This window comes from Lygodium microphyllum, chromosome 13, assembly GCF_053477565.2.
Source record: "Lygodium microphyllum isolate KBCC chromosome 13, Lygodium_microphyllum_v1.1.10, whole genome shotgun sequence".
NCBI classification, from domain to species: Eukaryota; Viridiplantae; Streptophyta; class Polypodiopsida; order Schizaeales; family Lygodiaceae; genus Lygodium; species Lygodium microphyllum.
Window position 1 is genome coordinate 65,387,416 of NC_141147.1, and position 15,009 is coordinate 65,402,424.

The 15,009-nt window shown below is 36.6% G+C and overlaps 1 protein-coding gene across 3 annotated transcripts in view; it reads right to left on the reverse strand.

Annotated features, from left to right (window-relative positions):
• LOC148026719 (CwfJ-like family protein / zinc finger (CCCH-type) family protein) overlaps nucleotides 1–2,642 on the reverse strand; it is an 84,131-nt gene extending 81,489 nt beyond the window's left edge. Inside the window, exons 1-2 of one of the 3 annotated variants that reach the window (XM_087691215.1) lie at nucleotides 2,443–2,581; nucleotides 2,186–2,309 (exon numbers count right to left, since the gene is read on the reverse strand). Coding sequence is in view for 1 of the 3 variants with exons in the window: in XM_087691214.1 (XP_087547340.1) it covers nucleotides 2,443–2,514 (72 nt within the window). In the remaining 2 variants the exon portion in view is untranslated. Of the gene's footprint in view, nucleotides 1–2,185; nucleotides 2,310–2,442 lie in introns of all 3 variants that reach the window. The other 2 variants (XR_015692882.1, XM_087691214.1) reach the window with 2 other exon arrangements.
• Nucleotides 2,643–15,009: the final 12,367 nt, after the last annotated feature.

A 15,009-nucleotide genomic window follows, 5' to 3' on the forward strand; every position in this document is an offset into this window, starting at 1 on the left:
TTTTATTTGCAGGTCTGTTTCTTTTTCAACCATAGTTTTAAGAGTTTTGAAATGCCCAAAAACTTCACTTTTCTTTTTCATAAAATACACTCAAACTTTTCTGCTATAGTCATCAATAAAAGTAACAAAATAATGACAACCTCCAAGAGATACAGCTTTAGTAGTCCACACATTAGAGTGGATTAATTCCAATGGCTTCTTACTCTCGTGAACATGTCTAGAAAATGGTTTCCTTGCCTGTTTTCCAAACTGACAGGCTTCACATACCTTATGCATTTCTGCAACCTTGAATTTAGGCAATCCTGCAATAATATTTTGGGTCTGCATTGATTTAAGTCGTTGTACATTAACATGACCAATGCGTTTATGCCAGATATCAATATCTGCAACTACACCAATCCCATGTGCAAACATTACTGCACTCAATTCAGGCATACCTGCATCCAATGTAAACATCCTGCCCTTTTTCTTTCCTTTTGCTACCACGAACAAGGCTCTAATACCATGTCAAGATTATGGGAAAGAAGGAAGAAGTTTCACTTGTAGCTTTCTTACTTGCACAATGGAAGAATACGCAGAAAGATGGAGGCTGAAAACAGTTTTTCTCTTCTTAGTTGTGTAAGCCAAAAATAAAGTCTCATACAAAGAAATAGAAGAACCCTATATATGGATCTCAAACCAAAGACAACTAACTAAGGTGACATACTAACTGAGCCACGAACTAGACTAGATTAGAATACCTGTCATCTAGCTATTATTTATGGGCGGTGTATCAACCGCATCTACAACTGACAAGTCGGTGACATAAATGCACAACGGTCACCCTGGCATATTACGAGTGGAGCTCGATATCTCAACAACCGTCACTTTATTCTTTATTCTTTTAGTGACAGTTTAAATAAAAAAGAGCCCGATCACACATTGTAACTGTTGGAGTTTTCATATGGTCTCTCTCTTTCTTGCTATTGCTCTCTTGCTATAGCTCTTCCAAGCAAGCTTTGATCCTTCTCACATTTCAATTTCATCACCCTTAGCTCCAATCTACTTCATTGATATCTTTCTTGGAAATAATATTGTACTCAAGTTTCATTCTCTAAGAACAACACTCTTTGCGCACTCTTTATTGGCTCACTTCCACCAAAGTTGGTGGTTGTTGGACATCTTATCTCCTTGAGTACCCACACATGTATTCCTCCTTCATTCATTTCAGTATCCATCTATTCATCAAAAACATCTTCTCCTTCTTTTTGTGTCTCATACTCGTCTAAGTTCACTATGTTTTAGTTGTGTTCAAAAACTCTGTGTTTCCTCTAGAAACCCTAGCATACCTTCACACCCTCTACTCCTTGAGCTTCCATTGTTGTATCACACCTTATATGCTTCACATGTTCATTAGGTTTATTCATTTGTTTAATGCATAATAATTCAATCAACTCTCCAAGTGTTCTTTTGTTCATCATGGTGATTCAAACACTATGTGCACTTAATTAGCCCTAGGGTTCTCACTCACACACTGCTATGGCTTGTAACACTTAGGGCTCATTTCTTCACATCCAGTACATCTTCATGGCAGCAAAGTCCTGCTTACGCTTACGCAGTCTACACTTGCCATTCATGGCAGCCCTTCTTCACACTAATTGAGGTGTCTAACAGGCACTCTAGCCGATTCAAAATCAGCAACATGCAATCGAAGGCAAAGAATTGTTGTGTTCATTTATCTGTGCTTTGGCTGCCGACTTTGCATTTTGTGCAGCATGTTTGTGTTTTAGTTGCTTCCCGCAATTTTCCCCGATATAGATGGCTTCCTACTCGTCCCTGACATCAGATTGACTGATAAAATCACAAAATTGGACGATTTTCACCAAAACCCTCTTGAAGATACAGCAACATTGGGAATCAGCCCAAGGTGCGGTCATGATTGAAAATGATGACAGAAATGCCAAGCATAAGTGGCAACTTGTTAATCAGAAAGGCCACAGCCTTGGCTGCCCTCGTTTCACCTGTTACGGAGAAGGTCTTTGCTTCGGCAAGTAAACACAAGACTTGTCAATCTCTTTGGGCTTACTCAAAGAAATAGCTTGTTCATCTCAAACTTGAAGAGCGCAACCGATTTGAGCCAGCACAAAAGCATATGAGTCACTGGATCAGCTTCGGCGTAACTCGCATACGACGACTGAATTCTCACCTCGTGCGGCGATATGTCATCAATGAGAGCATGAAATTGAAGCGGAAATCTTGTTCTAGGAGAATGAAAGAATCTGAAAGCTGGGCTGCCTCTTCATGGCCCTCCAAACGTCCTCAGTTTCATGCTGTCGTTGACGCAGTAGGCCCACACGAAGCGAGCTGTGTTTGGTTAGCCTCGTGATACAAAGAACAGAAACAACCACTCGTATAGACAGAACGTAACGAAAAATGAGCTGCTTGAGGGCGGGAGAAGCGTACAGACGAGACGCGTTTGAAGAGGGGGGCGAGCTTGCCCACAACATCTCCGCACAACAGAATTCTGGGCGCCATAACGCTGTTTAAATCCTACAGCAGAAAAACACCCCTCTGTCTTCCTATCATGAGAAGCCCGATCAGGTTAGTGCCACGCCATAGATTTCATTAGTCTACCAAGTAAAGCGAACCTTAACACAATAAGTGATGATTTTCTCATATGGTTTGCTGTTGTTTTCTAGTTTATGGCAAGCCATTTGATTTTGTTGCCATTGTTTTCAGTTTTATCTTTTCAACCTTGTTGATTGCCTATACTATAGTCCATGAAATGCACCATGATCCACACAAAATCGAAGATGAGGGGTTGCCCGCTTGAGACAAATCTTCCCATTGATGTGTCAGGTGGCTTTAGACTTGGAAGACTATTCATTCTATGAAGAAATCTTTGAGATTTTAGAATATGTTTATTCCTCCAAATGTTTTGCAATGCCCTCAAGGTAGGTGGTGTATGATCAACTTTTGGCAACATAATCATTTGCCTATGGGAATCAAAGTCCACTAGGTGGAATGACTAAAATTAACCAGGATATGCATTTTGTATACTACATACGATAAATAATTATTGGATATTGGGGATGACGTAGTGCCTGAGAGATTATGAGTCTGTTTGCAAGCACTACAAATAGCACCATGTGGAAGAGTAGCTATATTGCCCAGAAAACCTATGTTTGGAACTAGATGCTAGGGTTATCCCCAAGAACCCACATAATATTATCTGGGAGAAACCATCAAATCTATGAGGCTATTAATCTTGAATAATTTTATAGAGAAAAGATTCATGAGCCGATGTTTAAAATGATTGTAATACGACCTTGAGGAATCATGTAGGCTGATTTGTTCATATTGTAATATGTTCTCCATATATAATCAATGGTACTTTGGTTGATTGTTGTGGTAGTTGTTCTTAGTTGGCTTGCAGTTGTATAGTACAAATGCATTTCAAAGTATAGTGAGTTCAATTGTTGCTTTATTCTAATCAATGTTAAAATATCCTACAAGTATGGATTCATGGTTGGTTGTGATTTTTTGTGTGATATACAATCTAAACCCTCCTTTAATAAGGGGTAAATTCTTTTTGTTGAAGGGATGGGGTGCGAATGATTTCGACAATCCCCTTCATAAAGAGAAAAGTAAACCATATTCTTAAAAAAAGAAAGGACAACCACCCTCGCTTGTCATCCCTCCCTAGGGTCTTGCTTCTCTCTAAGTGGGCTATCCCCCTCTCTCTTCCTTCTTTCTTTGGGGGGGGGCAGGCACTCCACTACAAATATTAGCTGCAGAGCCCCCTCCAAATATTAGCCATGAGAGAGTTGGCAAACCTTTTCTCATTCATGGACCCCCACTCTTTCTCGTTCCGCTTCATAGATCCCCCCCTCCTAAATAAATAAATAAGTAAAATATCCCCCTCTCTTTCCCTATCACCCCCATAGTCATTAAGGTAAAGTGAACTCATTATTTGTAGTCGTACTCTTAGAAGCCCTTTATTTGATATTCCCACCATTTGCAATCTTGCTTCTAGAATCCTTTTGTTTTTCTTAAATCTAAGCAACAACATACTATACTAATCGCTTCACTTCATAGAATTCTCTCCTTTTTTCTCTTCCACCAAACCTTTGCACACACCATATGAAACCTACATTCTACCCCTAGCAATCCATCTCCTCAAGTATGCCAACTACTTGAGGGAGAGCACAAGCTACAAGACATCAAGTTGGTAAGGTGCTCATTGTGGATACCCCGTTGCAAAACATAGTTGGTATTGGTGTGGATATAAAGGAGCAACCCCAACTCATTGCTACAATGAAAGTGGACCAACCCCATGGGAGTAAGAGGATATAATTGTAAGATTCTTTAATATTTTTCTTAAATGATTTACTATTCTAGATAAAGTATAAACATTTAAACTTGAGTTAGGATATGAGATGATAAAGAAAGCACCAAAAAGGGGAAATTAGACCGTAGGGATTTACAAGGTCTCTTAATACATTAATTAAACCTCATTGATTGCATTAATAAAAGGGATAATTAGAGTTTATTCATTCTTGAAATCAAGGCTCAAACTTCAAGGTCTGAGTAGCCTTCAAAACAGGCTTTATCCTTCACAAGAAGGGTAGAAATGAACTTATCCTTTGAAATAACTATACACTTGGGATAATAATAGTTATGCACACTTCCAATCGCTTCACAAAGAAATTGAGGTTTTAGAAGAGCCCTTCAATAAAAATTTGGTTTGTCCTTCAAATTCTAGCATTGCTTGAAATTGTGATAAGAAAGAAAGGATAAATTCTTGTGAAAAATTACTTGAAGAAATCAATTCTCAAAAATTTGCATGGTGCATGTTTGGTTAATAGGAGTGGGGACTAAGGGCAAGATCTAGGCCCTATACTTGGTGGAGTGTGCTACATACATTGGACAATCAAATGCACGAATGGTCTATATCCACGTTGTTGCTATGGGATTTGGGTTCTTAGATGGTAGGCCCAACCATCGATAGCAAGATTGGCTTCAATATGTATGTAGTTGAGGGTGACAACATGTGTGATGGGGTGAAACTTAGGGTGAGTCATCCATTATAGCTATCACAGACCTCCAAGAACACTAGATTGTTTAGAATAAAGATATTTTGAAATAAATTGAAGTAAAGTTAGGTTTAAATAAATAGATCATCATAAGTGCTTGTGCATGTTATTGAATTAATGAATTGTATCATACAATTAATAATAAAGATTGTGTTGTGTATAAAACAATGTGAAATAATAGTAGCAATTGACTTTTACACAAATGGTTGTTTGGATACCCCGATAGCACCTTCTAATGGATGGGTGGACCTGATTAGTTGAGCACCTTTTCAATTTTGACTTAAGCAGGTTAAATCTTTAGGTTTGACTCAAGGTGAAACCATGTGAGCATGCTTTAGGGGAATGATGATGGCCACTCAATGGACAGTGGGAGAAGCTATTAGACCTATGAACAAAGTAATTTTTACCGCCATCTTTAGGGTAAACTAAACAAACCCAAGGCACAACATACCCTAGATGTTAGAATTCTCATGCTAACCCTTTCTTTCATTCCTCGTATGTGACTTAAATTGTTTTTTGATTCACTATTCTAATATCAGTTGCAAGGATCTATCCATGGTAGCATCATTATCTTTCTCATATGAGAATGAGATCTATTAAAGGGGTAATGCATTACATATGGTATCAAAGCCCATGTTTTTTTATTGATTGATTTTTGTTCCTTTATTTTGTAGTATTTGCTCATAATTATGGTAGTTGGCATTTCAAGTGGCATATGCACATCTCACCACTAGACCTTTAGTTGGGAGGATCAAGGCCATAGAGTATATGAGCACCTTTTACCATGCCTACAATGGTGGAAAGCAAGGAGCACCTACCATATCCACCTCAATTAATTCGGGCACAAATATATGAGAAGCTAGTATTATGTAAGTTGCAAAACTACATTGTAAGGTTCCCTACTTTATCCATTATGCTCTATAGGGTACCCATATGAGAGTTCCCATTTGAGGATAGTGCATCCATGTATGTTAATAGGGGTATGATTGATTGATGTTCCTTTCTCAATTTTGTGCCTTATGTCACTCAAACCCCACTACCCACTTCCACCCAAGCTCACATAGATCCAAAATAATTTATTCCAATGGTGCAAAAAAAACCAAAAATAAAGGAAGAGCCCAAGTAGCTTTTGCTCAACCAAGGGTTACAATTCAAGAGCTAAAATTAGTTAGAGCCCATGGTCATGTTCTTATCAAACTCTAAAGACAAAGTAATAGATATTCCATCATCCTCAACTTATTAGGGTAAAAATTGCAATCTCCTTATCAATATAGCACTACTTGTTCATTTATGCCATGAAAGTGTTTAAGGATCCTAGGGCTAAGCGAGAAGAGATCAAAACAAAACATGATTGTCACATTAGCTAGTAGAAGGGAAATAGTAGCTCAATTGGAACTCTGTGAGTTAGAATTATCTTTAAACAATATGTCTACTAAAGTGTACATTCCAGATTTTGGTGTTAAAAGTCTATGATGGGATGCTTAGAATGTACTAGTTTAGTAACATTGCTACTATTATTCAACTTGATACAGGGATAATGGCATTTAAAGAGCTATTTACAAGGTTTAAGCCAATGCAAACAATGCAAAACCAAAACCTTGCATTATAAAAGCTAATAAAATACCCAAGAGAGTTAGAAATAAGCTATATATATTTTTTGTTAAGATTAATAAGTTAGATGAACCTAGCAATACATGCGATTATGAGTGGTTGAAAGATTATGTTGGCATTGTTCCAAAAGAGCTAACTAAACTCTCACCACCTAGGGAAGTTAACCATGAGATAGAATTAATTCTAAGAGTTGTCTAGTAGGGGAAAGCCTATACAAAATATCCCTACTTGAATCACTTGAAGTAAAAGAGTATATAAGCCACCTACTTGATCAAGGCTTTATTGGACCCAATACCCCACCTTGAGGATCCCTGATACTTTTCCAAAAGAAGGAACATCTGACTCTCTAGATTTGTGTTAATTAGAAGGACTTAACCATGTCACTACAAGAAACAAGCATCAAATCCCTAGGATCGATAAACTTCACGATCATTGAAATGGGGCAAAGATACTCCCTAAGATCAACCTTAAATATGGCTACTATCGAATTGGGCCTTTGGTAAGAGGACATCTCAAAAACAATCTTCAAGTCTCATAATGGCCATTATGAATTCATACTAATATCTTTTGGTTTAACAACTACTCCAACTACCTTCATTTTTCTAATGAAGGATATATTTTATTAGCACCTTGAAGACTCCCAAGGAAGCTTATGCCACTAAATATTTCACAAATAAATTGGAAATACACTAGCGTGGATTTCATCATAGGCTTTCTCTCTATCAAAGGTGGTTATGATACAATCATGGTAGTGATTGAGTGGTTGATGGCATTGGTACACCTTGTTGCCATTAAGAAAATATTCAAAGCTACCAACATTATAGCTTTCAAAAATGATAGTCACTAATTGTGATTCAAACACCTTAGACTTTTGGACAACTTTATTCAGGGCTATAGGGACTTAACTCCTATTTAATGCCATCCATAGTCTAGAAACATGTCAAATTGAAAGATCTAAGACTAGAAGAGATTCACTGATCTTAATGTGCTATCAGACATTTTATGCTTAGAACTATTTACCTTTCTTGCCCAATGATTAAGGTTGAAGTATCCCAACGAGTGCTCAATGATATATCCATAAAGACATAAGAGTTCTCAAGAGAGAAAAATCATTGTATTGGTCAAAGACAATCCAAGCTCCTGTTTGAAGAAGGAGATGCAGTCTTTCTTTACACTAGACCTGAGCGAAACACTTTATCTCTTAAAAAGTATAAGAAGTTGAGACCTTGCTATTATGGATCATATGTTATTAGCAATAATATTATTGATTAAGCATACCAAGTGCTCCCATCCCCCATTTTATGATACACGATGTATTTCATGTTAAACTACTCAAAATATATATATTTGACCCATCCTAAGGCCTAGATGATGAACAAATTGTAATGCCATCCCAAGGAGTCCTTGAGGTTTAAACAAATACATATGAAATAATATCTTAAAAATAGGGTAAGCATAAACATCTTATGTAATTGCAAGATTATCCTAAAGAGTATGTAGCTAATGATTTTCCATATATTAAGTACATGTTGATGACATCTCAAGTTCTTAATGGGGGGAAGGATTAATGTACCATGTGAGGCCCCCCTAGTATTGTCAAATTTTGACACTTATGCATGTGAACGTAGCTAGGACCTCCAAGGCACTTTTTTCCCTCACTAAGATATTTGTCTCCATTGACTTTGTATATACACCCATTCATTCATATACTTCTTTATCTTCTCCATTGTTGCTTCTCAATATAGTTTGTGTTGCATGCTTTCGAGCTACTTTTTATCCAAGTGCATGCATGCATTTTTGCAATATCAAATCTAAAATGTGATATCAGAGCAAGCTTTGGCTTCTTGGGCAAAGTAATCAGCACCCTTTGCTTCATCTCCTATGATTGGGATGAGATGCAACAAGCATCTACAAGTTGACTAGTACTACAAGCAAGGTGGTATAGCTCAACATCATCGATTTTTTATTTGAGCTTATTTTAGAATTGGTTCGTACAAGGCATATAGCACATGTTGGTTTTATGCTAATTTTTCTCTTTACATGCAACTTTTCCATCAAGTGTCATTGGTTAGTATGGCTAAAAATAATAAAATATTTTGTATGTTCATTGTTGAGGACAAGCTAGATGGAACCAACTATCCATCATGGACTTATATAGTATGCCACGTACTAGTTCCAAAGGATTGTAGAACATTGTTCAAATAACTAATGTGCATTCTCTTGTGGCTATGGAAGATACAACTACAACAAAAACACGTGATTGTTGAGAATGTTGCATGTTCTTGTTACAATACAGTTAATGTTAGAGCATGTTACATCGCTATCTATTGATGAGCATATTTATTTGGAGGCACTAATGGTACGATTGTATCTTGATTGCGTAATCTACTGATTGTAAAATGACCCAACAAATTTGCTTGTTGTTAGTCTTTTCACTTGCCAAGGTTGGCTTGATTGTCGACATATGCACTTCTCATTATCTGAGCACGGTGATACAACTAGTGCACTTGGCTTGCTATGTTGGGGATTTTGAGAGCTCAATATTGTGAAAAATGTGTGTAAGATGTGGCATGTGTAGCTGTAGATTCACAAGTAATTTCAAATGCAAAACTTTGGTATATACATTTTGATTATCTAAATATTGCTAGTTTGTTATGTTTATGGAAATCAGACATGGTATTTGTAAATATTACGTTGCACAAAAAAACATAACCTAAGCAAAAAGAATAGAGAGTATGTAACAAATCCATAGAATAATTAAGATTTCTTTGATTGAAAATAAAGTGTTATATGCAAACAAGAGGGGAGAGAGGTGAAGAAACTGAGAGCGCACACACACAATGGATACTTGAGCACATAAAGAAATAGGGATGAAATCTTATTATTTTTCTTTCTACTTCTTTCACACACAACCTAGTCTACAACATGATAGAAGACTAATATGAAAGTACCAAAAACATACATACATGTGGAATACATGGTATAGTCTAGCTATAGAATCACTTGCATGTCCTCCATGTCGATCCCTTAACATACTCGTGTGAGTTAAGTCCTAGCACATTACCAGAGTGCATGGCGGATGCCAACTCATGTGGAGCTCAAAATTTCAACACTCCCTTTTGAGCTCAACATGAGCTCATGTACTCCAAGCATAGTCTTGAAGCAACTATGCTTCTCAGCTCCCAAGACCTTAAATATATTTTACCTTATCCTTTTTACAAACATAAACCAAGTCAATATTATTGCTAGAACATGCTCTCAAATGAAATGATAATGGACCTCTCTATGTTTGGTTTGTGCATGATACATTGGATTCCTAGCTAACTAAATGCTACTAAGTTTATCACAATATGATAACCTTTTTGTCTACATGCAATCCAAAATCATCAAGTAGCTTGTGTAGCCAAGCTAGCTCACATACTGCAATTTGTAGTCTATTCTTGCTGCTCCAAGGGATAACACTACTCTTAAGGGAAAAAAAAACCACTAGTAGACCTTCTCTCTGAGATACTACCACAACAATTTGCATTGGTTTAACTATACAAATCCAATGGTACACCTATAGCATAAAACAAGGTATAATCATGTGTAGATCTAACATAGTGCAATGTATGTCACATTGCATCCAAATGTGGCTTTCATGTGGTAGCTAATGATGTGACTCTCCAAACCAATTGTGTGGTTTAGGTTTGGACTAGTGATTGTCAAAAGAATAAGAATGTCCATAATCTTTCTATACATGGTAACATCCTTAATCACATGTGCACTAAGTTTAACATTACATCTAGAGGTATCAAGATGGGATTACAACCATCCATACCGTACTTTTTCAAGATATCCAAAGCATAATTTCTCCGCGACAACCATATCCCCTCTAGAACTCTGTCTAATTTTTGGAAACTTTAGTTGCTATATTTATTATAGCCCCTTGATCCTCTGTAGCATTACAACTTAACCCCATAACAAGTTAAGCTTCCTTATATTTTTTGCTTGAAAGACTCATGTGAGAAAGAAGTTGTGTTTAACTCAAAGGTGGAGGCAGTGTCGGAATACATTGACCAAGTCTTGTTAGCTCCAACTATAATTAAAATGTTTGTTGTGCAACCTCCTGAAAAAAGTAATTCTATTGTCCAATGTACAAGTATCAATCAAATCATGAGCATGCCATAACTTTTCCAATGAAACTTAGCTCATCAGTGAAAGTGCTTTGTAAAGCATGTGAACTTTGAAGTGGAGAATTGACCTTATTATGAGTCCCTAAACGTAAGGAATGATGGCTAATTTGTAGTCTTGCAAGCTCATTTCAAAGGTCTTTCCTTTCAATCTCAATATTAGATGCTTAAACAAAAATTAAGGTCCATGTTACTTTCTTGAAGCAAAGACATCACTAGCATATGGATTTTTCCACAAGTAGAAAGTACCTCTAGAACCCATGATAGGAGTAGCTATGCAGTGTGAAAAATCTCTTAGCATTATATCTAAATGATTTCGCCACTTAACCTTTTACATGATGATGTCCTTAGGCTTATGGAACTTGGTTAGATGTATCAAACAATCCTTTTAGTTAGAGCAATAGCACCTACTATTCCATTACATAATGTTTCGATTTTTTATTATATCATAGAGAATGAATCCAAATATTCCTAGCTAGCCCTTTCAAAGGGCATAGATCATTATGATAAAAATATGTTTTTCAAAATGGAATTACTATTAATCCTTGCATTATTTAATCCATGTTAGGGGTCACCTTTTTGGTAGTTTTTCTCTTGAAAGTTGTGAAATCTTGTATTGTTGGAATTTACATGCCAAAATCATGTTCATTTATTTCTCCATGTTCATTTCACAAGCCATTATTTTTTGTGCACTTATTTTTCTTCTCTGTGATATTGCTACTCAATTGATTCCGTTCGACTAAAATGTCTACAAATGCATCTTTATGGAACATAAGTACAAAAACACGGAGGTACAAGCTTACTATTCCAATAGATTCGATTTATTCATCTTAGAGAAGTTTGCATTGTCGAGCATTGTTAGATAATGATAATGTTAGTAGGTAATGATTATAATGAAAGAAGCACATAAATCCAATGATCTTTCTACAAGTAAACCTTCTCCTTTTTTCAATGTTCATGATGTCATAAGATATGTTGGAGATGGTCATGATGTAATGCTTGGATATTGTCTGAGGTTCTATTCTACATCTTATGCATATGTGACATAAATATGTGAAATGAAAGAAGCATTATTAATTGTACAAAAACTATTTTTGAGATGATGAATAAGGTTGGGGTTTTAAAAACTAACAATGAGTCATTACAATAGAAATTAATATGCTTAAAGGAAACTCTAATAAGATTTAGAGAGAGAAAAAACCTTCAAAAAATATAACCAACTTGTGTGAACAAGTAAAGAAAAGGAGACTAAATCTTACAAAGAAACATGTATCTAAAATATCGGGCATTAATATCCAAGAAAACAAGGAGAGAATTGAGGTTTTCAAAGGAACCATGAAGAAAAAGAAGGTTTTAAGGATTCTTCAATCTACAAAAAATGTACATTTGAGAGGTCGAACTTCTAAAGAGTTAGTAAAAGGCTTAAGAGATATGGCAAAATGAGATGAAATAGTAGAGACATGAAATAGTGGGCATTACTTGTCTAAGAAGTATTTTTAGTCTGCATAACGATTACACACGCGCGCGCGCGCATGCGCACGTGCACGTGCACGCGCGCACGCACACATGCGCGTGTGTACACACACACACACACACACACACACACACACACACACACACACACACACACACACACACACACACACACACACACACACACACACACACACACACACACACACACACACACACACACACACACACACACACACACACACACACACACACACACACACACACACACACACACACACACACACACATTGTACTCTATTAGTCGGTATTCACTCAAACAATGGGTGAATACTCCAGTAAAAGAGTTTTCAATTGAAAAGCCTTTCGATAAAAAAGATTTTAATCGAAAAATAAAATATATAAGTAACATAAAAAAATCGATGAAAAATTTAGTGTTTAAAGTCCTTGTACTTATATTGTGTTAGAGCTTGGTACTCACACTCATGTAAAAGCATTTAGGGTGTGTTGTGGCTTGTCTCACACTCCATCAATAGATTTAGGGTTTAGGAAACTTGTGTTGTATTGAAAGTTGGCCCTCACACACACATTACAACTTTTCAATCATAGGATGCTTGTAGTTTCTTAATTTACAATCAAATAGAAATTATTATTATTTTCAAATGTTGTTCAATTAATTCAATGATTGGACTACAATATAGTCATATGGGGATTATCATTTCTTTCAGATCATGGTTAGAGTCGAAGTTGCAACAATATTTGATGTGCATGCTATTGACTTAGATAACAAAAAATCCCAATGAACTCTTGGAGAAGAGTAGAGAAGATTTAAAATTCAACATTTATCAAATATAATCAAAGTCGAGGAGAAAAATGACATAGATGGAGAGCCACTTTCTCTTAAAAGAAGAGGGAGAGCCATTCTCTCTTAAAAGAGGTTAGATGGATTTTCCCAATTTGGTTTGTTTCATTTGTTCTTTGTTCAAACATTGGAGTTTATTGTTGTAGTTGTCTCTCATTGCCTTATGGATGTAGGTGCTCATAATCAAGAAACTTATTCCTAGCAATTTGTCAAAGTGTGAACCTAAAACTATATGTGTTTAGGAGACAACATGACTCGAGGCGAAGACTGACGACAAGTGAGAATGAGGATAATGGCGATGAAGAGAGAGCGGACAATGAGCATGCTCAAAAGGTGCATGAATGCTTGAAGAGTTTGTTGGTCACATTGAATGGAAGGGAGGCCCAACACATAGCCTAGTGACTCTCACAATGGGCTAATCTAGCTCACATGTAGTGAAACGATGTTAACAAGGTGGCGACTAGCTGAAATGGTCAAGATAGTGTGGCCCTACTCGAGCTTTGAGATAAAGAAAGTGCAATGAAAAGTGAACAAATTCCTTCATGATGGTATCAAGGAGAATACTAAGCGCATAACTCTTAAGGTTTTCGACCAATCTCTCACAATGATGGCTCCCCCTTGCACCTAGAGAATATGCTATTTATGCACTTTGTGATTGGGCGGACTTCTCATTAAAGGAGACACACTTTTCCATTGAGGATATATAAGCACATAGTGTGACAATCAATTGAGATGATTTGTTGTTGACACCATAAGGTGCAACATTGGACTTACATGGAAGAGAGGAGGCCCTTGAAGAACAAGTGAACCCAAAGGAAAATGGACTTTTAGCAAGTCCTACAATCCCAAACACTACTACAAGTGCATGTTTGTATTGAGGAGTAGATTGAGACACTCACTAGGACTACTAAGCGTGTGGAGCACCACGTCATGCAAGAGTGCTTCTCAAGGGGTGTTATTGCAAGACCACTTCATGAGCGCAATAATCCATCACCATGCCATTATGCAAAATGTCCCCACAAGGTTGCACAATATGTGTATGGGTCACTTTAAGCCATTTGGAAGTGAAATGAGCTCATACTTTTTGTTGTGCAAGTATTATGTTCACCTTGCTTGCATGGTGTGGCAAATGATTCTTAACAACAACAAGTGCCTTTCTTGCGACATCCTTTTTCTTGAAGCTAATGACTTTTTACATTAAGGCAATACATCTTTCTATTCTTTGTAAAGAGATGGCTTTTTAAATACATTTTTAATGTAAAGTTGAACTAATAAATGCTTCTTTTATGGTACACGTTAAATGTATCATTGCAAACTTATTATTATAAAAAATTTAGATATCCACAAGTCAATCATTTATAGTCATTTTTTACATTAAGGCAAAAGGATAGGTGAAGCTTCAAAGCTAATCCATTGATGCATCATGATGTTCCAACTTGATAAATCCTACTTGGGATCAAGTTATCCATTGACAAGTAAGGGGCTTGTCAATGTCTATATTCATTACATCTAAGTTCATTTGAATCTCCGTGTCCATTGTAATAGTGTGAATTTCACTCTCAAGATGCTTGATCCCATTAGAGTTTGAGATCTTTGTCTCAATGTCATCACAATTCTACATCTACAAGGGCACACCCTCCTTGTAGTCACTCCTCTCAATAATCTGCAAGATCCCGTCATTACTATACATGTATACCAACTTCTCATTCCTATTTGCCAAGAATCTATTTTGAATAGTGCTATATGCACACATTTATATGTGCTCCAATTTTGCTTCGAGTTGGAGCTGCTATAGCACATTGCACTAATACTACAC